Raw genomic sequence first — 27,512 nt, forward strand, 5'->3', positions numbered from 1 at the left:
TAGCTGCATACCAGGTACCAGGAGATGTATTAATTTGCTCAAGCAGTGAAATTACACCTGGAACAGCAGCTGCAATTGGAGTCATCACCTGGTTAAGTTTTCGATAATCTACTGACATTCTCCAAGATCCATCGGTTTTTTGCACAGGCCAAATAGGCGAGTTGAATGGGGATGTGGTGGGAATCACCATCCCTGCATCCTTCAAGTCCTTGATGGTGGCAGTAATCCCTCCAGGAATGTGGTATTGCTTTTGGTTTACTATTTTCCTAGGTAGAGGCAGTTCTAATGGCTTCCACTTGGCTCTTCCTACCATAATAGCCCTTACTCTATTTGCCAGGGATCCAATGTGGGGGTTCTGCCAGTTGCTGAGTGTATCTATTCCAATTATGCATTCTGGAACTGGGGAAATCACTACAGGATGGGTTCGGGGACCCACTGGACCTACTGTGAGACGGACATGAGCCAAGACTCCATTAATTACCTGACCTCCATATGACCCCAGTCTGACTGGTGGGCCACAGTGACATTTTGGGTCTCCTGGAATTAGTGTCAGCTCAGAGCCAGTAACCAGTAATCCCCAAAAAGTCTGATTATTTCCTTTTCCCCAGTGAACAGTCACTCTCGTAAAAGGCCGTAGATCCCTTTGGGGAAGGCTGGGAGAAAGATTAACAGTAAAAATTTTTGGCAGTGTATTGGAGTCCTTCCTCAAGGGGATCCGGCCTCACCTTCATTCAAGGGGTTGTGGGTCTTTAAACCCGCTCAGATCTGGGAATTGACTGAGGGACTGTGACTCTCTATTCTGGCGATTCAAGTTAGACTGCTGTTCACCTGACCTAGAATTCATCCATTTCTATAGATCAAGTAAATATTTAGTAGATTTCCTATCTATTTCACTCCTAGGGACACCATGACTAAGTAGCCAATGCCATAAGTCCATAGGAGTCAGACTATTCTGATTACTGCTTTGACTCCTCTGTCCATTACTGTAACCATGCCCACCTTGTCTTTGTCCATTGAGTGCAGCCACTTGGCCCCTACTACCATGGGGTTCAATCAGCCCCATTGTAGTTAGGTGTCTTAATTCAGTTATGGCAGTTCCCACTGTCAAATTTGGCTTACATAAAACAGCAATCACAGCAGTCTTCAAGGATGCTGGAGCTCCCTTCACAAATTTGTTCCTCACAGCTGTGTTAAAAGGTGTGTCCTCTGGACACTCCATGTGTGGGTCTGTGGGTCTAACTTGATAAATCCACTCTAGCATACCAATTTCCCTAACCCTTTGGATACCTTCTTCTACAGTATACCAAGGCAGGTCTGGTACTTCAACTTGATTTAGTGTCGGCCACCTCATAATCCATGCTTCAGCAACCCAACCAAATAAACTATTAGATCCTTTCCTAACTTCTCTAGCTGAAACACTGAAGGAACAGTCTGTGCTCAGTGGACCCATATCAATAAACTCAGACTGATCCATCTTTATGTTCCTTGCACCATTATCCCACACCCTTAATAGTTATTCCCACACATATTCCCTAGGTTTCTGTTTGTACATATTAGAAAACTCAAGTAATTCTTTTGGAATGTAGCATACCTCCTCCTGGGTCGCACTTTGTACTTCACCTTTTGGGGCTCGCTGGGACTTAAGCCTAGTTATAGGTCTAGAAGCCAGAACCGGTAGTGTGGAATTATTCTCAGAACATTCAGCATTATCTTGTAAAGCATCTGCCTCAGGCAATGCTCCAGGCAATGACTCAGGCAAGTGCTCTTTAGAGGCAGCTGGGCTAGGGCTCATCTCCTCAGATGGGAGCAGAGGGGCTAATGGTTTTTCTGGGCAGGGTGGTTTAGCAGACAAACATGAAGTAATCTCTGATGGAACTGGTTCTGCTGGCAGGAGTGATTCAACGGAATTTACAGGCTCAGTGTCCCCAGCTTCCTGATTATCTGCCCATATGTCCCCATCCCAAGTCTCAGGATCCCGTTCTTCCCAATCAATGCCCTTACTTTAACGTCAGACACCTCTCGAGGTTTGCAGTTGAGCTGGCTTAGTTCAGCCACTCTTACAATAAGACTCTGGGTTTGGTTTTCAGCAATTTTGACTCTGTTACTACAAGAAATAAGGCTTTCTTTCAAAGCACAAGTGGAAGCCCTGAGGTCATGTAAGCGGCACTTGAGCCTTGACTCTGAAGCCCTGAGCGCATCTCTTTCCTTCATCCGTCTGTCTAGTGAAAGTAGGACAAACCAACCAGCTTCCTTATACTCCTCATTCTGACAAAGCTGTAGAAAGATATCACACATGTGTTCACCCTGAGCCTCACCTTTCACCAATACCTGATCTACTGGTGGTGATATTTTGTGTATTTGTATTGCCACCTCGCTCCATGGACTAGCAGTGACCTCTTTACTGCTGGAAGGAGAGTCATCAACGTCTTTATGACTAACCTGACTTGAGAACCAATTTAGAAAACTCATCCTTACAATTTTGTTTCTCTAGAACCACTCCCAGTACCAAATGTCTTAGGCTGGGTTCTCTAGAGAAGCAAAACCAGCAAAGCATATAAATATATGTATATATATAGAGAGATTATATCAAGGAAACAGCTCACGTGATTGCAGAGGCCAGAACGTCCCAAGTCCGTGGACCAGGGCAGAGGCCCCTCCGGAGTCACACAGCCACAGAAGCTGGCAAGCCCAAGATCCGAAGGTCGGAGAGCAGGGCTCCCACTCACAGGCCACGCAGACCGACGAATCCCAGGTTTGGCAGATAAGCTGACAGCTCAAGTCGCAAGAACGGGAGACGAGACGACAGGAAGCAGCCGCAGGATCCAGAAAGAGCAAAAAGCCAGAACATCTGCTTATATACAGATGCAGGCCACACCCTCATCTGATTGGCTACTCACAGTATATTCAATCATGGGAGTGATCACATTAAAACACGGAGAATCATAGCCCAGACAAGTTGACACACAATCTTAACCATCACATATGGTATATATGGTTCAAGCAACACTAAACTATTTAAAATTATTGTAGGTAAAGGTCTTTCCTGGACACATAAGAAAAAGAAGCTGCCCTCTTCCCACCCCCCATGTTGGAGTTTCCGTAGGAGATTTAAGGGCTTAAAATAAAACTTCAATCAAGAACTTAATGCCAAGGAGTCATGGTGGCGCAACAGTTAAGCTCTCAGCTGTTAACTCAAAGGTTGGCAGTCTGAAACCACCCAGTGGCTCCTCGGGAGATCTGCTCCTGTAAAGATTACAGTCTAGAACACCCTATGGGACAGTTCTACTTTGTCACTTGGGGTCACTATGAGACACCCTCTGGGGTAGTTCTACTGTCACATGGAGTCAGTATGAGGCACCCTATGGGGCAGTTCTACTCTGTCAAATGTGGTCACTACAAGACTCTATGATACCTAACAAACAAAACAAAAATCATGGGTAACATACTCAAGAATTTACTGTCAGATTTATCTAATGATAGGTCCAAATCAGGTGAAAATCTGGAATTATACAAACTCTAAATTAGACATTTGTGTTTTAGAAACTGTGACAGGTTAAAATAGCATTATATATATACATCTATATATATACACACACACACACAAATATATATATAAATAACTTGGAATTATGTAATTAGAACTACCAAAGTGAAATTATATGCTGAGGTTTATTAACCATTTATCTTGTTTCCCCTTCTCAAAGGTTTTAAACAACATGACTTGTGGTAAATTTGTTTTGTATACTTAAAATGTAAAACACTATTTCCTCAATCCTCTAAGTACCTTTGAAATTAACTTTTCTAAACTACGAACAGTCAATAAACATATGAGAAAGTGTTAACCTTTCAAATAGGGAAAGGTGTGTAAACTAAAATATAATGACCCACTAGGATGGCTATTCTTAGAAAAACAGAAAATAAGTGCCGACGAGGATGTGGAGAAATTGGAACTCTCCTGCATTGCTGGTGGGAATATAAAATGGTGCAGTTGCTGTGGCAAACAGTTTGGCACTTCCTCAAAAAGTTACACACAGAATTACTATAAGACCCAACAATTCCACTCCTAGTATACACCCAAGAGACCTGAAAGCTGGGACTCCAGCAGATACTTGTACACCAGTGTTCACTGCAGCATTATTCACAATAGCCAAAAGGTGGAAACAACTCAAATGTCCATCAACAGATGAATGAACAGTCATAAAGAGAAGTAGAGTTCTGATACATGCTACAACGTGGATGAACCCTGAAAATACTATGTTGAGTGCAATAAGTCATATACAAAAGTATAAGTATTGTTTATGATCCCACTTATATGAAATACCTAGGACAGACAAACGCATAGAGACTAAAAGTTATTAGTGGATACCAAGGAACGGGGGGAGGGGTGAATGGGGACTTACTGCTTAAGGGGTGCTGCATTTCTGTTTAGGGTGATGATAAACTTTTGGAAATGGACAGTGGTGACAGTTGCACAAAATGGTGAGTATAATTAATATCACCAAATTGTACACTCAAAATGTTTAAATGGCAAATGTTTTATTATATATATATTTCACCATAACAAAATTTTTAAAAAATATAATGAAAGACTATTTTTACCTATGAAATTAAAAATTGTAATAGTCAATGATGGTCAAAATGTGATGAGAACAGCTTCTGAAAAGAAATCTGGCAATACAGGCTTATGGGTCTTTTCAGCTATATTTCTACTTCCAGGATTCTATCATGAGAAATTAGAAATATGATCAAAGATTATATTCACCTCTCAATAACAACCAAAAAAATCTGAAAATAACCTTAAAGTCCCCAGTACGGGAAAGGTTAAAAAAAAATATGGTACATCACATAACAGAATATTATAACAGCCATAAAACTCATATTTTACAAAAATGGAAGTGTTCACAACAAAATATTCAATAGGAAAAAACAAATTCAATGTAATCTAAATTTAGCAAAATATGTTTCATATTTTTACTAACACATATAGATGTATTTTATTGTTGTTGTTAGCTGCCATTGAGTTGATTCCAACTCAGAGACCCTACAGGACAGAGCAGAACTGCCCCATAGGGTTTCCAAAGCTGTAAATCTTTATGGAAGCAGACTGCCATGTCTTTCTCCCACGGAGCAGGTGGTGGGTTCAAACAGCAGACATTTAGGTTAGGAGCCAAGTGCTTAACCACTGTGCCACCAGGGATATAGTATATATAAAATACTGATTATGACATATAGTAAAATATTATAGCATTTATGTTTGAGTGGTAAATTATAGATTTTTTTCTGTATACTTCTCAGTACTTCTCCTTTTAAAAATAATAGTTGGATCTTTTATAAGCAGGAAAAAAATGCACAACAGGAAAAGAAACATTTCTAGGATTTGAGAAAAAGTTAAATGGAATTGCCAATAAAAATGGAAATACATGCAAACGGAGGGAACTCACTGTTGGCATTTGGGAAGAATTATTTGGGGATCCAAACAGCACAAAGTCCACTTTGGGGTTATATTAGAGCTCATTTTAAAGGAGGTGTACATCAAGAAAAATTTGATATTCTGAAACACCATTTAATGCTATTTTATAAAGTCCAAAACAACATATATTAATCAACTAGGTCCATGTCCATCTTCACTTCTTTGGTGTATTTTCATGCGATCAATTCTGTTCACTATTTTAAGAAGTACAGTGGTGGACCAGAAAGCATTCTGGAAAAAATTTAATTTTCAGTCCTGCTTTGCTCTGCCACTTCTTGGGTTAGACATTAATCACTCTGAGTATCTTTCTGTATGAAGAAAATGAGGCTAATGATACCTTCCTTAATTACTTCACAGAGGTATTGTACATCAAATGAAATTATGTGTATGAAATCATTCTACTTTTCAATGATCATTGATAAATTTTAATAAACTGCTAAAAACATGGTTACTTGTTCATATATTAATTCAACTCTAGAAAATGAGGAGAAAGACTTATTGTTGTTAGATGCCGACGAGTCGGCTTCAATTCATAGCGACCCTATCTATGTACAACAGAACGAAACACTGCCCAGTCCTGTGCCATCCTCACAATCGTTGCCATGCCTGAGCCCATAGTTGTAGCCACAGTGTCAATCCATCTAGTCAAGGGTATTCCTCTTTTTTGCTGACTCTCTACCCCAAGCATGATGTCCTTCTCCAGGTACCAGTCCCTCCTGATAACATGTCCTAAGAACGTGAGACGAAGTCTCACCATCCTCGCTTCCAAGGAGCACTCTGGCTGTATTTCTTCCAAGATAGACTTGTTTGTTCTTCTGGCAGTCCACGGTATATTAGATATTCTCTGCCAACACCATAATTCAAAAGCACCAATTCTTCGGTCTTTCTTATTCACTGTCAAGTTTTCACATGCATATGAGGTGATTGAAAACACCATGGCTTGGGTCAGGCGCACCTTAATCCTCAAAGTGACAGCTTTGCTTTTCAATACTTTAAAGGTCTTTTGCAGCAGATTTGCCCAATGCAATAAATCGTTTGATTTCTTGACTGATGCTTCCATGGCGCTGACTGTAGATCCAAGTAAAAGGAAACACTTGACAACTTCAAAATTTTTCTCCGTTTATCATGATGTTTCTTATTGGTCCAGTTGGTGAGCATTTTTGTTTTCTTTATACTGAGGTAAAAGACAAAGGGAATTAAAAACTGCCCATTTTCATGCTTCTTACTGGTGGAAGTACCAATAAAAAGGCAGGAGAAATTACACCTTGGAGAGAAGTCCTTGGCATATCTCAAAGGAGATCTGAGCGAGCTCCTCGTGTCCAGTGACATTAAGTTAGACACCCAATAATGAATCATTATCTCAAGAGCAGAAATACAGAGATAAAATGGGTAACAAGCTACTCATTGTCATCTGCGTGCCCCTGTGATTATTCTAGGATCTAAGCCTCCATAGGAGTCCCTGGGTGGTGCAAACGGTTAGTGCGCTCAGCTGCTAACTGAAAGGTTGGAAGTTTGAATCTACCCAGAGGTGCCTAAGAAGAAAGGCCTGATGAAAAATCAGCCATTTACTGCTAAAAAATCAGTCATTCAAAATCCTATACAGCACAGTTCTACTCTGACACATATGGGGTTACCATGAGTCAGAGTCAACTCCATAGCAACTGGCTGATTAAGCCTCTATAGTTATCGCTGTCATTTGAAAAGGAAACTGTGAAAAATAATGGCCATCAGCAGCCTCTTTTCCCATTAATGTAAGAAATATATTTTACTTGGTTGACATCACAGTATCAGTAGAAATGCTTTAATCTAAATCTAGTTTGCTTTCTATTTATTTCAAATACAACTGAATAACTTTAAAATATTCGAGATGGCCAACAGGAAAAAAAAAAGCAAATTCTGAGTGGGAAAAAGAGTCCACCCTTTTTTAAAGCTGAACCCCCTTATTATCTTGGTCTCAAAATGATTAGGACAAAGAATAGAAAAGATATCAAAACCTTTTTTAATAGCAAATTCATTCTAGCCCTTCATGATATAAATTGAAGCAATAGGATAGTTCTTACTTATGACTTCACAAAAACCTAAAGAAAACCAAACTTAATACTTTTCTTATATGTAATTCCTAACCATTTCATATACTTTAAAATAATAAATAAAATTTCTCCAATAAATTATTTGTGTCATTATTACTGTATAAAAACAAAGCACCCACTTTCTACAAATACTAACTTTCTACTGCCAAGAGAAAACCTTGCAATCCTCAAAACAAAAATTTCTGGAAATAAACTGAACATTTGGTCCTAAAGTCTTAAGTCAGAACATTTCTCATCAGAATGATTAATCTTTACGAAAAGACAGGAAGGCAAGACAGAGCCACCCACTTAGACGTTTTCATTCTTTGAAAAGAAAATGCCACTCTAGTTCATGAACTAGAACCATCATTTGTAAAAAGAACTATGCAATTCATCAAGAGTACACTTTGATTCTAAGATTAACAAGATCATTATCTTTCTTATTCTTTGCATTGAGAAAAATGTACTGACATTAAAAACTGGTTCTAGTATAGTTTTACTTAGAAATCTGATAAACCTTGGGCCGGGAATCAGACAACTTGTGATAACAAGGTTACTTTATTTTTTTCCTTTTCTGCTTGCTTGAAAAAAAAGAAACAACAAACTATGACATTAAAAAAAAAAAAAAAAAAAAAAACACATTGATTTACACAAGACTTATTTTTACCCAACTGTGCTATTCCCATGGGTTAGAGTGGAGAGCACGTTATTTTTCAGATAAGATGCTAAGGGCCCCATGGCTATCCTAAGCGTGTGTGTGTGTGTGTGTGTGTGTGTGTGTGTGCGCGCGCGTGCGCGTGTGCGTGCGTGTGTGCGTGTGCGCGCGCATGCGCGCGCACAAGACGTAAAGCAAAGACATTACAGTGGTCATACAGAAAGGCAGAAAAGAAGAAGTGTGAATATGCAAGTAAAGGGAAGAGATTTCCTGCAGGCTCTAGAAGTTAGCTACTGGCTTATCTAAAAGCTTTAACCTAAAAGGAGTCAAATCAGTTGATTCTTAAAGATTTGGGTTTGATGCCTTTTCTTCTTATTTTCCTCTCTCACTTTTGAACAGCTTAGTAAGCATGCTCTAACCTTGAGAAAGCTCTGCTCCAGAGAAAAGAAGAGAGTACTAAATTAGTGATTCAAGGTGAGTTATGAGAAGGGAGGGAGTCATTCAAAGAGTTAAGTGAAGGTGGGGAAGCAGGGGGGTGGAGGCTAGTAGAGGCAACAAGTACAGAAAAGCAAAAGAAAGAGGGTGCAGAGAAAAAAACTGGTAAAATAACTGGTAAACGTTATTTACCTGTGTTATTTTCTCTATTCCCTGGAAGCTGTGCTTTTCAAAATGTTCCGCTATATTTAAGAAGGTGTGACGTTCTAGATAGCAGCAATTACTCAGGACTATCAAAAGCCGTTGTTCCTAAAAGCAAAACAAATATTTAGAAAATTACATTTATAATAACAAACTGAGAGTATAACAAACAATACTTAACACTAATTGAGTTTAATTATAATCTCTTGCTAATTAACGTCAACATTCAATGTTTTGTTTTCTTGTCTGCTTCTTTTCCAATAGTAACATAGGGAGAAACATAATAAAATTTTACAATTCTTCTAATGGCTCATTATTACATACTATATCAAAGGGTCAAATAATGGTCCATTTGAAATCTAACAGCTATACAAAAGAACAGATTGCTATAACAGTTAACCAGTAAAGCAGGATCAGCTGTTCTTATGAAAGGAGTTCTACTTTATTGATTATTACACTTAATACTTTGTGGCAACAAAAAGAAGGGTTACATAAATTGATATTTATTTTTAAATAATCACCTAGAAAATGTAGTAACTATTATAAACCAGTTTATAAATTTTTCATAATTTGGATATGACAGCCAAAAACCAAACCCACCGCTGTTGAGTTGATTTCGACTCACAGTGACCCCATAGGACAGTATAAAACTGCCCCACGGGGTTTCCAAGGCTGTAATCTTTATGGAAGCAGACTACCACAGCTTTCTCCTGCGGAGTGGTTGGTGGGTTAAAACTGCCCTTTGGATCAGCAGTCGAGTGCTTAATCACTGCGTCACCAGGGCTCCTCATTTATATGATGGTCTCCTTCAAAATACTTAGGTCTTTAAAGATTTTTTTTAAGGTGTGCAGAGCAAGAATAAGAATAGTCTCCATTTTATGAGGAGTAAGGAGTTGCAGAGGTCAAGTGATTCCTACAACAGCGAAGTATTCAATGTCAGTGATGGAGAAGGCTTAGAACCCAGTTTTTTCCAAGTTTCACCAGTGTTTTATCCGCTTAAAAGATTTTATTATCAAAATTACCAGACCCAAATGCTGATGAATACAATATCCTTTTACAGTTCAGAAGAAATATTTTTGCAAATAAAATTCTAAGAATGGAGCTTGGGACCACTATTGAGATTCGCCTATGTGCTCTAAAGTTTGACAGCATTCTCTGGAATCATTATGACTAATTTAGTGCCTTGATTTAAGATCTCTTGACTAAAAACAAAAGCAAAAACCACCTTCCAGGAAAAGTTCTCACCCATGTTTTGCTTACTGAACAATTTAAATTAATTTAATACAAAAAATGTAGAAATAAATGGTCCTGCTCTTTGAGCATATATATCTCCCAATAATTTATTTAGTGCTATCAAATTTAAAAAACGTTTCTAAATTTATTTAAAATGTTCCTATCTTTATTTCTGGCAGAGTGTAGCCTATACAATGCCTTTTTTGGTCATCAAAACATACAATTAAAAGCCTGAGGATTATTAAGGTAGCTTCAAACAAATGGAAGGTTGTTAATGGTCCCGAATTAATCTATGGAGGTGAAAGAGGAGTGTTATACATAGCACAACCCTGGCTACCTTGTTTTATATAAACACATTTTGAGAGCTAGAAAAAAAGCAGTAAGCAGCACTGGAAATGTGCATGGTCAAACTAGGGCAGAGGACAACCATATTTCCTCCTGCCCTCAAGCCTGGTACAACTATAATTTGCCTTTTCTTGTCTTTTTATATAAGTGAGGTCATATAATGTTTGTCCTTTTGTGATTGACTTCTTTCACTCAGCATAATGTCTTCAAGCTCCACCCAAGACTTCATTTCTCCTACTGGCTGACTAGTATTCTATTGTACTAGAATATTTTCTTTATTTATTCATCTGTTCATAGGCATTTAGGTTGTTTCCACCTTTTGGCTATCATGAACAGTGTTGCAATGAGCACTGGTGTATAAATTTCTGTTTGAAGCTCTGCTTTTAAGTCTTTTGGGTATATACCTAGAAGTAGAATTGCTGTATTCCACAAAAGCTGTACCACTTTGCATCCCCCCCCAGCAATGGATAAGGGTTCCAATCTCCCCACATCATCACCAACATTTGTTATTTTCTTATTTTGTTAATCTTAGCTATCCTAAGCCAAAAAAACAAAAACAAAAAACCAAACTCGTTGCCGTCAAGTTGATTACAACTTATAGCATCCTAGTGGGAGTGAAATGGTATGTCATTGTCATTCTGATTTTCATCTCTCTGATGGCTACTGACTTATAGCATCTTCTCATGTGTTTGGTGACCATCTGAAATGTCCTCTTTGGTGAAATGTCTATTCAAGCCCTTTGCCCATTTTATGACTGGATTATTGGTATTTTTGCTGTTAAGTTGTCGAAGTTTTACGTGTATTTTGGTTATTAGATTATTGTTGGCTATATGGTTGCTGAAGATATTCTCCTAGTCAGTAGCTTCTCTTTTCACTTTTTTGTAAAGTCCCAAACTAAATTTTTAATCTGTTTCTAAAATCTTCATTTCTTCCTATGTTCTATAGCTAAGTGAATTACGTATCATTATCCAACTTGTCATCCAAGTAATAAAATCAAGAATTAAAAAAAAAAAAATCACATTGATTCCTTTAAACTAATATATTTTGTATAACCAACTCAGGAATTCTAAGTACAAATACAATAATTCTGGAAATTCAGGTCATATATGTTGTTTCTGAAGACATACACAGCCAGAGAGGGTTGTTTTCTTAAGACAGTGTTATGGATTGAACTGTGTCCCCAAAGTATGCGCTGTAAATCCTAACCTCTGTGCCTATAGTCCTGTTTGGAATGAGTTCTCTTTGTTATGTTAATGAGGCAGGATTAGTACAGGTTGTTATTTTCAATCAATCTCTTTTGAGATATTAAAGACATTACATGCAAGCTAGAAAGCAGAGACAGAGGAAGAGGGATACCAAGTCACATGAAAATGGCCCAGGAACAAAGGCTCAGACGAGACAAGGACCTTCCTCTAGAGTCAACAAAGAGAGAAAGTCTTCCCCTAGAGCCAGCGCCCCGAATTTGGACTTCTAGCCTCCTACACTGTGAGAAAATAAATTTATGTTTGTTAAAGCCATCCACTTGTGGTATTTCTGTTATAGCAGCATTAGATAACTAAGACACATAGCTAGAGTTTGGATTTCAACAGCTGAATTTATACATGTGATAAAGTATGTGTGTGAATTCTCCCTAAATATATGTATACATTAATAAATATGTACATACATATGTGTGTGTATGTGTGTGTGTGTGTATACACATGTACATATGTGTATATATATGTACACACACACAAGGTGGTTTGGTTTGGTTTTTGCCATGGAACCCTGTGTTCAGATAAAATGCTATTAGGGAACTTAAAGAAAACAAACTCAGAGCTTCTCTGGTTGAAGATGCAAGAAACATAGTGGAAACAGGTGCCCTGTCCTTTGCCTCTTAACCAACCTATCGTGGCAACTTTCTTTGTTCAGAAAACTACTAAAGCACCTATTGCACACTCAGGAAAACTACACAGATGCAGATTCTATGCAGAATTTTTTAAGTTGCAACTTCAGCCAAAAAGTTTGAAGTATGGAATACATGTAAAAACTACTTTTACTAAAATTTTCACAAAACATAAAATAGTACCAAAGTATAGAATACTTTGCTAGAATAGTAACACAGTAATATTCAAAACAATTTAGAAGGATATATAAAACAGCCATTACACAGCTTTAAAATGCGAGTTTTTACTTTGTATCGATTATCTTACTTACAGAAGTTAAACTGAAGTCTTCATGGATACTTCCATACAAATCAGGAGAAGAAACATCAACAGAAAGACTGTAGGTAAAAGCAAACAAGAAACAGTACAATTAAAGCATTAAAATAAAAAAATGCAATAAAACATGTAAATCTGACTTTAAAATCTTTTGGTCAAAAGACACATAACTTTAAGTTTTCTACATTGAACAATTAACAACTCAAAGAAGGCACCATGGGCTATAGGTTAACATGGCCTTATGAATTTTGTTTAAGGGTCCCTCCAATAGTGTCTTAATTAAATTTAAAAACAAATCACTAAGGAGGTAAAAATGTCATATAACTTAAATTAACCTACGTTTTTTGCCTATCAGGATCTCTAGGGGGCTTTTTCAAGCTTACTTTCATAGTAGTTTCTTACAGGTGAGCTGAGTTAGGAAATAAGTTGATAACTCACAAAAGTAGGAGAAGGTGACACCATAAATCCACGGATTAATTTATGGATATAACACAATCATAATAAACATCTCAACAGGATGTCTTTCCTTTAAACCTGAACAACTGATTTAAGAATTCATATGGAACACTAAAGAGATGAACCTATCAAATAATATTTTAAAATAGAGAAGCAATAAAAGGATACTTAATCTGAAAGACATTAAAACTAACAATTAAAAGAGAACAAACATATTTAAATATATACAAATGAATGGAACAAAGATAAAGTTCAGAAATATGTTTCACTATGTATTAGAATTCAATGACATATAAAACAGATATTGTAACAAAACAGTAAGAAAGAAAACACTTATTCAATCAATAATGGCAGGGAACTGATTAACAATACAAATTCCTAGTAGATTAAAGAGTTCAACATATCAACACCAAATCAAAGAAAAACTGGAAATTTCCTACAGAGGTGATAATCTTATATACAATGAAATGAAAACCAATACCAGGAAATAGACAAACATGGAAAAATTCTCAAACTTTCAATTAAAAAATTCTGAGGTGTTTAATTCAGTATTATCTGCATCAGAGCTTAAATCTTAGGCACAAAGAAGTTACACATGTTAAGTATCATACAGAAGAACTAGATTTTAAAAAATCCTTAGAACAGCATTTTAAAGAAATTATCACATGGATTTGTAAGCATCAAGAATTAATGTGGAGAAGAGTCCAACATGGCACCCTAGACAGACGTATCATGCCATCCCTCTGCAGCAAAAACACGAAAAACTAAGGAAAACAGATACAAACGTCAATTCTGGAATCCTAAGCATCAAATGAAGGGATAAAAAACTAGATCAAACAAAGAATGGAAGAAGAAATGGAACGAAAACGTAACGAGACATACTGAGTGCAGGTCCCCTGCCACCTAACATAACATAGCTTCGCCATCTTGGAGCACAGCCAGAAATGACCCCAGGTAGGGAGTACAGGAAAGCAAGTTCATGGAGATCCCAACAGGAGACACAATACCCTCCTGTACGCTACTCCCCCTTCCTGCCAGCCCTCGAGGTGCTTCTGTGGCTACAGCATCCCTGGCTCAGGCCCGCTGCTGCTCCAGGTTCGCACTGCCTCTCCCCTTCCACCACTCAAGCAGCTGCTGAATGGAGGGAAGTGAGCTCGCACCAGTCCCCATCCAACACCCCCATCTCTCTGACTAAGGGGCTGTGAATGCTCCCACACTGCTGGACCAACACCAGGAGGCAGACAGCGCCTGCCCACTCTGCCCTCAGCCACCTCACCAATTCAGTGTACAGTGAAGGGGGCTCACCCTACCTGCTGCTGCCTTTCCCACCCAGACAAGGTGGTGAGAGCTACTGTGACCACAAATGAGCAAGCAGCAAAGCATGCCTGGCTTGCCTGCCCTGACATATCAAAAGAAAACAAAGAAGCAGGACAAAACAAAAGAACACACAATCAATACAGAAAACAGTACCTTAGTGTCTCTGAGACAGTAGACAATACCAAAGCATATAAAAAAGCACGACAAGATGGCTCCGGCAAGCGACCAAAACAAAAAAAAACAGGTGACCTCTGGTAGAAGAAAAGACGTTGGAACTACCTGATATGGAATTCAAACGATTAATATTTAGGCTCTCCAAGAGATTAAGAAAGAGATAAAGGAAAACACAGACAAAACCAAGGAAAAAAGACAAAATCATGCAAAACACAAGACAAAAACAAAGAAACATATCCAAAATCAAGAATAATAAAGACAAAGCAATAGAGGAATTCAGGAAAATAATATCAGAACAAAACATCAAAATAAATAAAGAATTAGAAATTCATACAAAAACAGCAACTAGAAATCCAAAAGGTAAACAACAAAATTTCAGAAATCGACAACTCAATAGAAGATTTCAGGTGCAAATTTGAAACACTGGAAGACAGCATCAGTGAGATTGAAGACAAATCAATAGACACTACTTTGAGGAAAAATCAGAGAAAAGAATGAAGAAAACCTAAGAATTATGTAGGACACAATCTAGAGCAAAAATTTGTGTATGATCAGAGTTCCAAAAGGGAGGGGGATGGAAAACACAGAGAAGACTGTTGAAGATTTTCCAAAAGAAAATGTCCCAAGTATCATGGAAGATGAAAAGCTATCCAAGAAGCTCAACAAACCCCATATAAGATAGATACCAAAAGACAGTCACCAAGACATATCATAATCACATATGCCAAAAGCAAAGACAAGCAAAGAATCCTGAGAGCAACTTGAGATAAAAACAAGTCACTTACAAAGGGGAAACAAACGCTACCCTCTGATTACTCGGCAGAAACTAGGCAGGCAAGAAGACAATGGGATGACATATATAAAACCTTGAAAAAACTAAAACCTGCTAACCAGGAATAATATATCCTGTAAAACTCTCTCTCACATAAGATGGTGAAATTCGGACATTTCCAGATAAACAGAAATTAAGAGAATTTGTAAAAACCAAACCAAACTTACAAGAAATATTAAAAAGAGTCATTTGGTTATTAGAGAACCAACATCAGACAACAACCTCAGGCTAGGACACAGGACAGCATCAGCCAGATATCAACCTAGGTAAAGAACTCTCAATAATAAAACAAAACTTAAAGATTTAAAACAGGGAACAGGAGACGTCAATCTGTAAATGATGACAACCTCAAAACAATAAGAGAGGGAATAAATGGTGCAGGTATAGGACTTTCAAATGCAGAGGAAATTAAGGTGATATCAAGTAATGACTGGTTCAAATTTAGGAATATAAGGGTAAATTTCAAGATAATCAAAGAAATCTAACAATCTACTTGCTCATCAAAATAAAAAGGAAAAACAAAGTCTCGGTAAACACAAAATGTACGAAAATGAAAGAAAAGAAAAGAAAATCCACAATGAAAAGGAACTCAGTACAGGAAAGAGGAACAAAAAAAGCATCAGCACCACAAAAAAAAGGCATAACAATATAACAATAATAAACTCATATCTATCAATAATCATACTGAATGTAAATTGTTTAAATGTGCTCGTATAAAGAGACAGTGGCAGAATGGATTTTAAAAAACTAACCCATCAATATGCTGTCTACAAGAGACACACCTCAGACACAAAGACATAAATATATTAAAAATCAAAGGACAGAAAAAAATATGTCAAGCAAACAGTAACCAAAAAAGGACAAGAGTAGCAATACTAATCTCAGATAAAATAGACTTTAAGGCAAAATCATCCATAAAAGACAAGACATTATATAATGATTAAAGTGACAATCCACCAAGAAGACATAACCTTAATATATACCTACGCACCCAACAAGAGGGCTCCAGAACACATAAAATAAGCTCTAACAGCACTGAAAAGAAAAACAGACAGCTCCACAATAATAGTAGAAGACTTCAACACACTACTCTTGGTAACAGAACATCTAGAAAGAAATTCAACAAAGATACAGAACATCTGAAGACCAAAATCAACCAGCTTCACCTCATAAATATATACAGAACGGTCCACCCAATAGCAGCTGTCTTAGTTATCTAGTGCTGCTATAACAGAAATACCACAAGTGGATGGCTTAAACAAAGAGAAATTAATTCTCTCAGTTTAGGAGGTTAGAAGGCTGAATTCAGGATGCCAGCTCTAGAAGTCACCTTCAGGTACCAGGGCATGATGTCTACAGCTGCTCCCTGGGCTAAGGACCTGCTAGCATTATCAGGGCAGCAAATGACAGATCATCTCAATTACCATGGAACATTTTGGCAAAACCCAAAGGGCCCGGGTTTGTACTTTTCTACATCTAATCATAGTCTTGTCATTATTTTCCAGGTCAAGGAGCTTCTCAGCACAGGGACCCCGGTTCCAAAGGACACACTATTCTCCTGGCTCTTGTTTCTTGGTGGTATGAGGTTCCCCGTCTCTCTGCTCTCTTCTCTCTTCTATATCTCAAAAGAGAATGACCTACGACACAACTTAATATTGTAAATTGAGTCCTGCCTCATTAACATAACTGCCTCTAATCCTGCCTCATTAACATCATAGAGTTGTAGGATTTACAACACACAGGAAAATCACATCATATGACAAAATGGTGGGCAATCACACAATCCTGGGAATCATGGCCACTCAAGGTGACACACATTTTTGGGGAACACAATCCAATCCATAACATTCTACCCTTTGGCCTCCCAAAATTCATATGCTTCCCAAATGTAAAATACATTTTGATCACAAATGGGAGAAACTGGAGGGAAAGAAGGGATAAACAGGTACCAAACAAGTCAGCAGAACATACTACATCAGCTCTCAAGGCTAGAAAATAATCCTTTGTTCTCTGAGATCATTTAGACAATGGCCCTGCACTCCAGACTCTAAGTAATAGCCACACTCTCTGGATTCTGAGTGGAGGCCCCTAGGCCCTGGACTTCAGCTCCACCTTCCAGGCCCACTGGAAAGGCAACTCAGCTCCCTCGAATTTGGGCAGCCCCATTCTCCAAGTCAACCTGAGTGGCAACTCCACCCTTTGAAATCCCAGAGGTCGTGGCCATACCCTTTGAGACTAAGGGGGCTTTGCTTCCTGTGTTCCTTGTCTCTTCAGCTTCTGCTTCCTGGTTCTTTGGCCTCTCAGCCCCTAGGGCCTCACTGCACACGTCTGCGCTGCTGGGGCCAGTGTTCCAAAGCTCTGTAGCTCCATCAATAAGGGCCTGGAGGCACCCCACTCTGCCTGTAGACTTTGGCCGGAAGGCACTCAGCTCTCTTGCTCTGTGGGCTGGTAAGCCTGACTCCATCAGTAAGTGCCTAGAGGCATCCCACTCCGCCAGGAAGCCTCCTGTGCAAAGGCACTCAGCTCTCTTGTACCGTGGGTCAGTTTCAGCATTGTTTCACACTGGTCTCCTGGTTCTGCTGCTGCTTCTCGTCATCTGTGCTATCTCCAGAGTAACAGCTCTCCTCTTTCCCTTATGAGTCCTCACTGGAATTGTCTTTAATGTTCATAATTTCACCAACACTCTCTTCGGCAATCTAGGCTTTTTACTATTAGGCCCTTTAAAACTCTTCCAGACATTATCACAGTTTCAAAATAGCTTCCATATTTTAGGTATCTGTCAGAGCAGAACCCCACTCTCTCGGTACTAAATTCTGTTTTAGTCCTCTAGCGCTGCTATAACATAAATACCACCAGTGGATGGCTTAAACAATGAAAAATTTATTCTCTCACAGTTTAGGAGGTTAGAAGGCTGAATCCAGGGTGCCAGTTCTAGAAGAAGGCTTTCTCTCTCTGTCAGTTCTGGGAGAAGGTCCTTGTCATCAATCTTCCCCGGTAGAGGAGCTTCTAGGCACAGGGACCCCAGGTCCAGAGGACACGTTATTCTCCTGACTTTTGTTTCTTGGTGGTATGAAGTTCCCACTGCCTCTAATCCTGCCTCATTAACATCACAGAGGTAGGATTTACAACACATAGGAGAATCACATCAGATAACAAAATGGTGGACAATCACAAAATACTGGCATATTTTGTGAATCATGGCATAGCCAACTTGACACACATTTTTGGAGGACAAAATTCAATCCATTAACAGCAGCAAAGTATACGTTCTTTTCCAATGCACATGTAACATTCTCCAGAAAAGACAACATTTTAGGCCACAAAGCAACCCTCAATAAAATCCAAAACATCGAAGTAATGTAAAGTATCTTCTCGGATCGCAATGCCATAAAAGCAGAAATCAGTAACATGAAAAGCAAGGAAAACAAATCAGATACAAGGAAAGTGAGTAACACTTTGCATTAAAAAAACTGGGTAACTGAAGAAATCAAAGAGGGAATCAAAAAACTTCTAGAATCAAATGAGAATGAAAACACATCACACTCAAACTTTGGGACACAGCAAAGGCAGTGCTCAGAAGTCAGTTTATACTAATAAACATACACATCAAAAAAAAACACAAAAAAAGGCAAAAATAAAAATGTTATCTCTACAACTTGAACAAATAGAGAGCAGCAAAAGAAGCCCACAGCCACCAGAAAAAAGGAAATAATAAAGAGGAGGGCAGAAATAAATGAAATAGAGAACAGAAAAACAATACAAAGAATCAACAAGACCAAAACGTGGTTCTTTGAAAAGATGAACAAAATTGACAAACCATTGGCCAAACTGACAAAAGAAAAACAGTAGAGGAAGCAAATAACCCAAATACGAAATGAGAAGGGGGACATTACAACAGACTCAACTGAAATAAGAAGGATCATAACAGAATACTATGAAAAATTATACTCCGACAAATTTAAAACCTAAAGGAAATGGACAAATTTCTAGAAACATACTACCTACCTAAACTAACACAAACTGAGATAGAAAAGCGGAACAGACCCATAACAAGAGAAGAGACTGAAGAGGTAATATAATAAGAAAAAAAAAATCCCAACCAAAACAAAGCCCTGACCCAGAAGGTTTCACTGGAGAATGCTACCAAATACTCAGAGAAGAGTTTACACCAGTACTACTCAAACTATTTCAGAGCACAGAGAAGGAAGGGATACTCCAGAATTCATTCTATGAAGCCAGCATAACCCTGATACCAAAGTCAGGCAAAACACCACAAAAAAAAGGAAATTACGGACCAGCATCTCTTAAGAATATAGATGCAAAAATTCTCAACAAAATTCTATCCAATAAAATTGAGCATCATATCAAAAAAATAATACACCACCACCAAGTGGGATTTGTATCAGGTATGCAAGGATGGTTCAACATTAGAAAATCAATCAACGTAATCCACCATGTAGACAGAATCACATGATCATCTCAATCGACCCAGAAAAGGCATTTGATAAAGTCCAACACCCATTCCTGATAAAAACTCTCAATAAAACAGGAACAGAAGGGATAGAAGGCCCCAGATAAGCCAAGCATTACTAAAAAAAGAGAACAAAATAGGAGGCTTCACACTACCTGATCTCAGAACCTACTATACAGCCATGGTAGTCAAACCAGCCTAGTACTGGTACGAAGACAGACACATATATCAATGGAACAGAATGGAGAACCCAGATGTAAATCCATCCACCTATGGTCATCTGATCTTTGACAAAGGTCCAAAGTCCATTAAATGAGGAACAGTCTTTTTAACAAATGGTGCTGTCAAAACTGGATGTCCATCTGTAAAAACATGAAACAGGATCCATACCTCACACCATACAAAAAAACTAACTCAAAATGCATCAAAGACCTAAATATAAAACCTAAAATGATAAAGATCATGGAAAAAAAAATTAGGGACAATGACAGGGGCCCTAATACATGTGGCATAAATTCAATACAAACCATAACTAAATATGCAAAAACACCAGAAGATAAACTAGATAACTGGGAGCGCCTGAAAATTAAAGAAGTGTGCTCATCAAAACACTTCACCAAAAGAGTAAAAAGTGAACCTACATATTGGGAAAAAATTTTTTGGCTACAACATATCCGATAAGCGCCTAATCTCTACAATCTGTAGAATATTTCAACACCTCAGTAACAATAATCCAATTTAAAAAATGGGCAAAGGATATGCACAGACACTTCACCAAAGAAGACATTCAGGTGGCTAACAGACAAATGAGGAAGTGCTCACGATCATTAGCCATTAGAGAAATGTAAATCAAAACTACAATGAGATACCATCTTACCCTGACACTACTGGCAATAATAAATAAAAAAAATAAGTTGGAGAGGTTGCAGGGAGACTGGAACTCTCATGCACCGCTGGTGGGAATGTAAAATGGTACAGCCACTATAGAAAATGATACAACATGGAGCTTTCTTAAAAAGCTAGAAATAGAAATATCATATGATCCAGCAATTGCACTCCAGGGAATACATCCTAGAGAAATAAGAGCCTTCACACAAATAGATATAGGCACACCCATGTTCACTGCAGCATTATTTTCAATAGCAAAAAGATGGAAACAACCTAAGTGCCCATCAACAGACGAATGGATAAACAAATAATAGTACATACACACAACAGAATAGTAAGCAATGATAAAGAACAATGATGAATCTGAAAAACATCTCACAACACAGATGAATCTGGAGGGCATTATGTTGAGTGAATCACAAAAGAACACATATTGTAAGAGAACAGTATTATAAAAATTCAAGAAAAGATTTATACACACACAAACACACACACACAACCAATCTTTGATGGTAACAAAGGAGGGTAGAGGTGGGGAAGGGAAATCACTAACTAAATAGTAGACAAGTGTTAACTTTGGTGAAAGAAAAGACAACACACAACACAGGGAAAGTCAGCAAAACATGACCAAGGCAAAGCCATAGAAGCCTCCTAGACACATTCAAACACATTGAAGGACCTAGTTACTGGGACTGAGGGCTGTTGACAATGGTTTAAGGGGACATCTAGGTTAACTGGCATAACATAGTTTATAGAGAAAATGTTCTACATCCGACTTTGGTGAGTAGCATCTGGAATCTTAAAAGCTTACGAGCCACCATCTAAAATACAACTATTGGTAGCAACACGTTCAGAGCAAAGAAGGATGAAGAAAACCAAAGACACAAGGAAAATATCAGTCCAACAGACTAACGGACTACATGAACCACAGTCCCCACCAGCCTGAGCCCAGGTCAAATAGATGTGCCGAGCTACTCACTGACTGCCCTGACAGGGAACACAGAAGAGGGTTCTAGACAAAGCGAGAGAAAAATGTAGAACAAAATTCAAATTCACAAAAGAAGACCAGACTTACTGGTCTGACAGAGATTGGAGGGACCACCAAAACTATGGCCCTCGGACACCCTGCTAACTCAGAACTGAAGAAACTCCCGAAGTTCACCTTTTAGCCAAAGATCAGACAGGCCTATAAATCAAAAAATAACGTGAGGAATGTGCTTCAGTTCAACTGAGTATATGAGATCAAATGGGCAATATCTGCCCAAAATCGAAGATGAGACGGCAGGAAGGGACAGGAAGCCTGCATGAAAATACACAGGGAATCCAGGGTGTGAAAGGAAGGAGGGACAGCGCTCACACGTTGTGGGGATTGCAACCAATGTCACAAAAAAAGTGTATAATTTTTTACAGGAGAAAGTAATTTATGCTGTTAACTTTCACTGAAAACACATATACACACACACAAACACGAAAGAATTAAGAAATGTCCTCCAGAGCCCAAATAACTAAAACTGACACAGACTTAAAATTCTAATAACGTAATTAGAATAGTAACAACATAACAAAACATAAACATAATATAAAACATATATAATATAAACAAAACATAACATAATAACATAACAAAAGTAGAGAGCTGAATAGAAGATTTCAAAGAGTAGCTTGAGAATACAAGGTAAAATATTATAATAAAATGTGCCAATACCTGGAGTTAGAAAACTGAAAGGGAAGAGCACACTTGGCATTTGGCTCAGGCAGAAAGAACTGGAGAAAAAATTCAAGCCTCGAGTTGCAATACTGAAGGATTCCATGGGGAAAATACTGAACAATGCAGAAAGCATCAAAAGAAGATGGAACGAATACACAGAATGACTGTACAAAAAAGAACTGGCGGATGTTTGACTATTTCAGGAGGTAGCATATGATCAAGAACCGATGGTACTGAAAGAAGAAATCCAAGGTGCACTGGAGGCATTGTTGAAAAACAAGACTTCAGGAACTTAGAGAATACCAAATGAAATGTTTCAACAAAGGGATGCAACGCTGGAAGTGCCCACTCGTCTATGCCAAGAAATGTGGAAAACAGCTACCTGGCCAACTGACTGGAAGAGATCCATATCTGTGCCCATTCCAAAGAAAGGTGATCCAACAGAATGTGAAAACCATCAAACAATATCATTAATATCACACCCAAGCAAAATTTTGCTGAAGATAATTCAAAAGCAGCCACAGCAGTACATCGACAGGGAACTGCTAGAAATTCAAGTAGGATTCAGAAGAGAATGTGGAATGAGAGATGTCATTGCTGAAGTCAGATGGATCTTGGCTGAAAGCAGAGGATATGAGAAAGATGTTTACCTGTGTTTTATTGACTATGCAAAGGCATTCAACTGTGTGGATCATAATAAATTGTGGATAGCAATACGAAGAACAGAATTCCAAACCACTTAATTGTGTTCACGAGGAACCTTTACGTAGACCAAGAGGCAGTCGCTGGAACAGAGCAAGGGGATGGATACTGCATGGTTTGAAATCAAGAAAGTTGCACATCAGGGTTGTAACCTTCCACCACACTTATTCAATCTGTATGCTGAGCAAATAATCTGAGATGCTGAGCTATATGAAGAAAAACGTGGCATCAGGATTGGTGGAAGACTCATTAACAACCTGTGATATGCAAATGATACAACCTTATTTATGGGAAGTGAAGAGGATTTGAAGCACTTACTGATGAAGACCAAAGACTACAGCCTTCAGTAGGATTACACCTCAACATAAAGAAAACAAAAATCCTCACAACTGGACCAATAAGCAACATCATGATAAACAGAGGAAAACTTGAAGTTGTCAAGGATTTCATTTTACTTGGATCCACAATCAACACCCATGGAAGCAGTAGTTGGGAAATCAAACAATCTATTGCATTTGGCAAATCTGCTGCAAGAGACCTCTTTAAAGTTTTAAATAGCAAAGATGTCACTTTGAGGATTAAGATGTGCGTAACTCAAGTCATTATGTTTTCAATCACCTCATATGCATGGGAAAACTGGACAATGAATAAGGAAGACTGAAGAATTGATGCCTTTGAATTATTGTGTTGGTGAAGAATATTGAATATACCATGGACCACCAGAAGAATAAACAAGTTTGTCTTGGAAGAAATACAGCCAGAGTGTTCCTTGCAAGTGAGGATGGCAACACTTTGTCTCACATACTCTGGACATGTTATCAGGAGGGACCAGTCCTTGCAGAAGGATATCATGTTTGGTAGAGTTTCAGCAAAAAAGAGGAAGACCCTTGATGAGACGGACTGACACAGTGGCTGCAACAATGGGCTCAAGCATAACAACAATTATGAGGATGACAATGGACTGAGCAGTGTTTCATCCCATTATATTTAGGGTTTCTATGAGTCAGAAGTAACTCAAGGGCATCTAACAACAACACGAGTACTGGTACAATCCCCTAATACAAGAACTGTAATAGTAATCAACTGGAAACTATATATTTAAATATTGTACTTTATTATTTATAAAACCTCTTTGTTTTGAATTAGTAAGCTTATCACATGTTTAATTTCATTCAATATCTATATTAAGGCTAAGATGAAATTAGAAGATAAATTATGGAAATAATATAGGTGAAATACATAAAATTGACACAGTGGCTTCAACAATGGGCTCAAACATAACAACGATTATGAGGATGGCACAGGACCAGGCAGTGTTTTGTTCTGTTGTACATGGGATCTCTATGAGTCAGAACCAACTCGATGGCACCTAACAACATATAAAAATATGATTTGAACATCTGAACCTATCTCTCTTACTAGAAGTCTTAGACCATTAAGACTAAATATACAACTTGCATCTGTATTTCTAACTCTCCTAAATTCACCAATGAGATTAATTTCATTTTTACTTACTGTGTGGTATCTATGTCCGCATCAGGCTTGGTGCTCAACTGCTCCAGACAGTGTATAAAAATCTACATAAAAAATAAGTTTCAGTGATTTGAACACTCAGATATTAATCTATTTGGGCATCAAAAATAATTTCACAGAAATTAAAATAGAAATATATGTTTTTGAAAAAGACCAGATTTACTGGCCTAAAAGAGACTGGAGAAACCTCGAGAGTATGGCTCCCAGACACCCTTTTAGCTCAGTGGTGAAGTTACCTCTGAGGTTCACTGTTCAGCCTGGGAGTGGACAGCCCCATAAAACCAAATGAGACTAACGAGGTACAGGAGTCCAGTGACAAGGGCCAGAAGGCAGAAGGGGACAAGGAAGCTGGTGATAGGGAACCCAAGGTTGAGTAAGGATATTGTTGACGTGTTGTGAGATTGTTAACCATTGTCATAGGGCAACATTTGTAGTAACTGTTAAATGAGAAACTATTTTGTTCTGTAAGCCTTCATCTTAAGTGAGAATAACAGCACAATTCGAAGAGCGTAGTTAATGTCACTGAACTGTGCATGTAGAAATTTTTGAAATGGTGTATCTTTGGCTATGTGTATTTTCACCAAAAAAAAAAGAGGTTGAGAAGTTAGAGGGTTGATACGTTGTGGGGTTGTACCAATGTCATAAAACAACGTGTACCTCTGTTTCATGAGAAACTATTTGTTCTGTAAGCCTTCACCTGAAGTACAATTAAAAAAAAAAAAAAGAAATATATGTTTTTGATTCCATAAGTGACAAATAATTAAAAGCACCTTTTTAATCCCATTTTTAAATTTTTGAACATATTTTAGGAAAAAGCTTTACTTTTTCTCTCATTCACTCACTTCCACAACTTTATGTGCCTACAAAGCACTACTCCCAATGAACTCAGCCTCCAGAACTGTGAGGCAATAAATTTCTATTCTTTAAAGCCACCAACATGTGGTATTTTTGTTACAGTAGCACTAGATGACTAAGACACCCACCTACCATAAAAATCATGTACTCAGAGTAAATGAATAAAGAATATATATTATTTAATATACTTTATACATATACTACATATATATAAAATAGGAGGGGGTCGACTAATCATTTGCATTGTATCATGCTTACTGGGAATCACTGCTTTTTAATATTACCTGCATGATATTGATGCTTAGTTGGCAAACCTCCTCCTGTGTTTTAGGTTGTTGAAAGACCTGTAAGGAAGAATTTTGATTAAAATTTTTGGACTTAGCTAAGAAAATAAAATTTTTTGTTTATGAAGCGAGATAGAAAAAAGTTAAACACAGACAATGGACTCATTATGGGAAACTTTACTCTGAAGGGAGACAAGATTCAGAGTTGGCCTGCAGACAGTTTTCCAAGTGTAGCTATTAAGGCTTGAGAAGACACTGGCTTCCTAAGGTGATTAATAATATCCAGGCCAATCATTTCCTTTGCATACAAGGTGTTAATACTACAAGTACTCTACCTAGAACACTTACTTTTTAATTTTTATCACCCTATCATGGAACCACAAATCAACAAGCCTGTGTAGTTAAACTAAATAAAACAAGCAAGGAATGAGAAGAGAAAAGCTCTTGTGCTGAAATGGCTCAAAAATTTACAACTGATTCCAAAAAGTTCCTTGACACATTTTGCAATAGGTATTGACTGAAGAAAATACTTACACTGGCTTCTCCAGACTTGCACTCCAGGACTCCTTTCAGTGACTGCAGGGAGTGCACAATGCACTGCTCAAACTGACAGGGCTGAAGGAAAAAGCCAACACAAGCATCTGTTACTGAGGCATAGAGAACAGAAGCAAATGTTGTTAAACTCTGAATGTCCAGATGTACGAAGAGTAACAGACACAAATGAGCTAGGAAGTAAACCCGCAGTTACTTATTATTATTTTTTAATAATTTATTCTATTTCTGTTGTTGCTGTTGAGAATATACACAGCAGACCATACACCAGTTCAGCAACTTCTACATGTACAATTCAGTGACATTGATTCCATTCTTCGAGTTGTGCAACCATTGTCACCCTTCTTTTCTGAGTTGTTCCTCCCTCATTCACATAAACTCACTGCTCCCTAAGTTTCCTATCTAATCTTTTGAATTGCTGTTGTCAGTTTGATTCCATATATCGTTCTTAAAAGAACACAATGCTCAAGGCAGACATTCTTTATAGTTAAGCTAAACTTTCTTTGGTTTTAAGAAGACTTCAGGGGATATTTTTGGTTTAAGGTTTAAGATTATCTCAGGGCAATAGTTTCAGGGGTTCATTCAGCCTCTGTGGTTCCAGAAAGTCCACTTCCATGAAAATTTTAAGTTCTGTTCTGCATTTTTACCCCTTTTGATCAAGATTCTTCTATAGACTGTTTGATCAAAATGTTTAGTAATGTTAGCTGGGCACCATCCAGTTCATCTAGTCTCATCGCAAAGGAGGCAGTTGTTCATGGAGGCAATCAGGCACACATTTCATATCCTCCCTCTATTCCTGACTCTCCTCCTTCCTCTGTTGCTCCAGGCATATAGATACCAATTATTGCACCTTGAATGCCCACTTGCAAGGCACTACGCAACAAACTAGGAGGTGGAACAGAAGCACTAAGCATGTTCTTAGGCCAGTTAACTGGGATGTCCCATGAAACCATGACCCTAAATCTCCAAATCAAGAAATCAAACTCAATGAAGTTGGCTGTATATAATCAGCAGCTCTTTATCTTTTGTGGTTGTTGTAAATATATTTGTAACACAACTTTTGCCAGTTCAACTTTTCACAGGTGTACAACTCATTAACAGCAATCACAGTCAATGGCTGTGCAACCCTAC

General features: G+C 38.0%; 1 protein-coding gene across 6 annotated transcripts in view; it reads right to left on the reverse strand.

Moving 5' to 3' along the window:
* The window catches only part of EXOC2 (exocyst complex component 2), a 366,769-nt gene that overhangs the window by 124,402 nt on the left and 214,855 nt on the right, over positions 1-27,512 (reverse strand). For 5 of the 6 annotated variants that reach the window (XM_004387908.2, XM_023742032.1, XM_023742035.1 and 2 more), the window contains 5 exons: positions 26,364-26,444; positions 25,830-25,889; positions 24,673-24,734; positions 12,605-12,671; positions 8,822-8,938 (listed from right to left, as the gene is read on the reverse strand). In XM_004387908.2, coding sequence (XP_004387965.1) covers positions 8,822-8,938; positions 12,605-12,671; positions 24,673-24,734; positions 25,830-25,889; positions 26,364-26,444 — 387 coding nt within the window. Of the gene's footprint in view, positions 1-6,586; positions 6,645-8,821; positions 8,939-12,604; positions 12,672-24,672; positions 24,735-25,829; positions 25,890-26,363; positions 26,445-27,512 lie in introns of those variants that run through there. The other variant, XM_023742036.1, reaches the window with a different exon arrangement.

The sequence above is a fragment of the Trichechus manatus genome, unplaced genomic scaffold, assembly GCF_000243295.1.
Source record: "Trichechus manatus latirostris isolate Lorelei unplaced genomic scaffold, TriManLat1.0 scaffold00198, whole genome shotgun sequence".
NCBI lineage: Eukaryota > Metazoa > Chordata > Mammalia > Sirenia > Trichechidae > Trichechus > Trichechus manatus.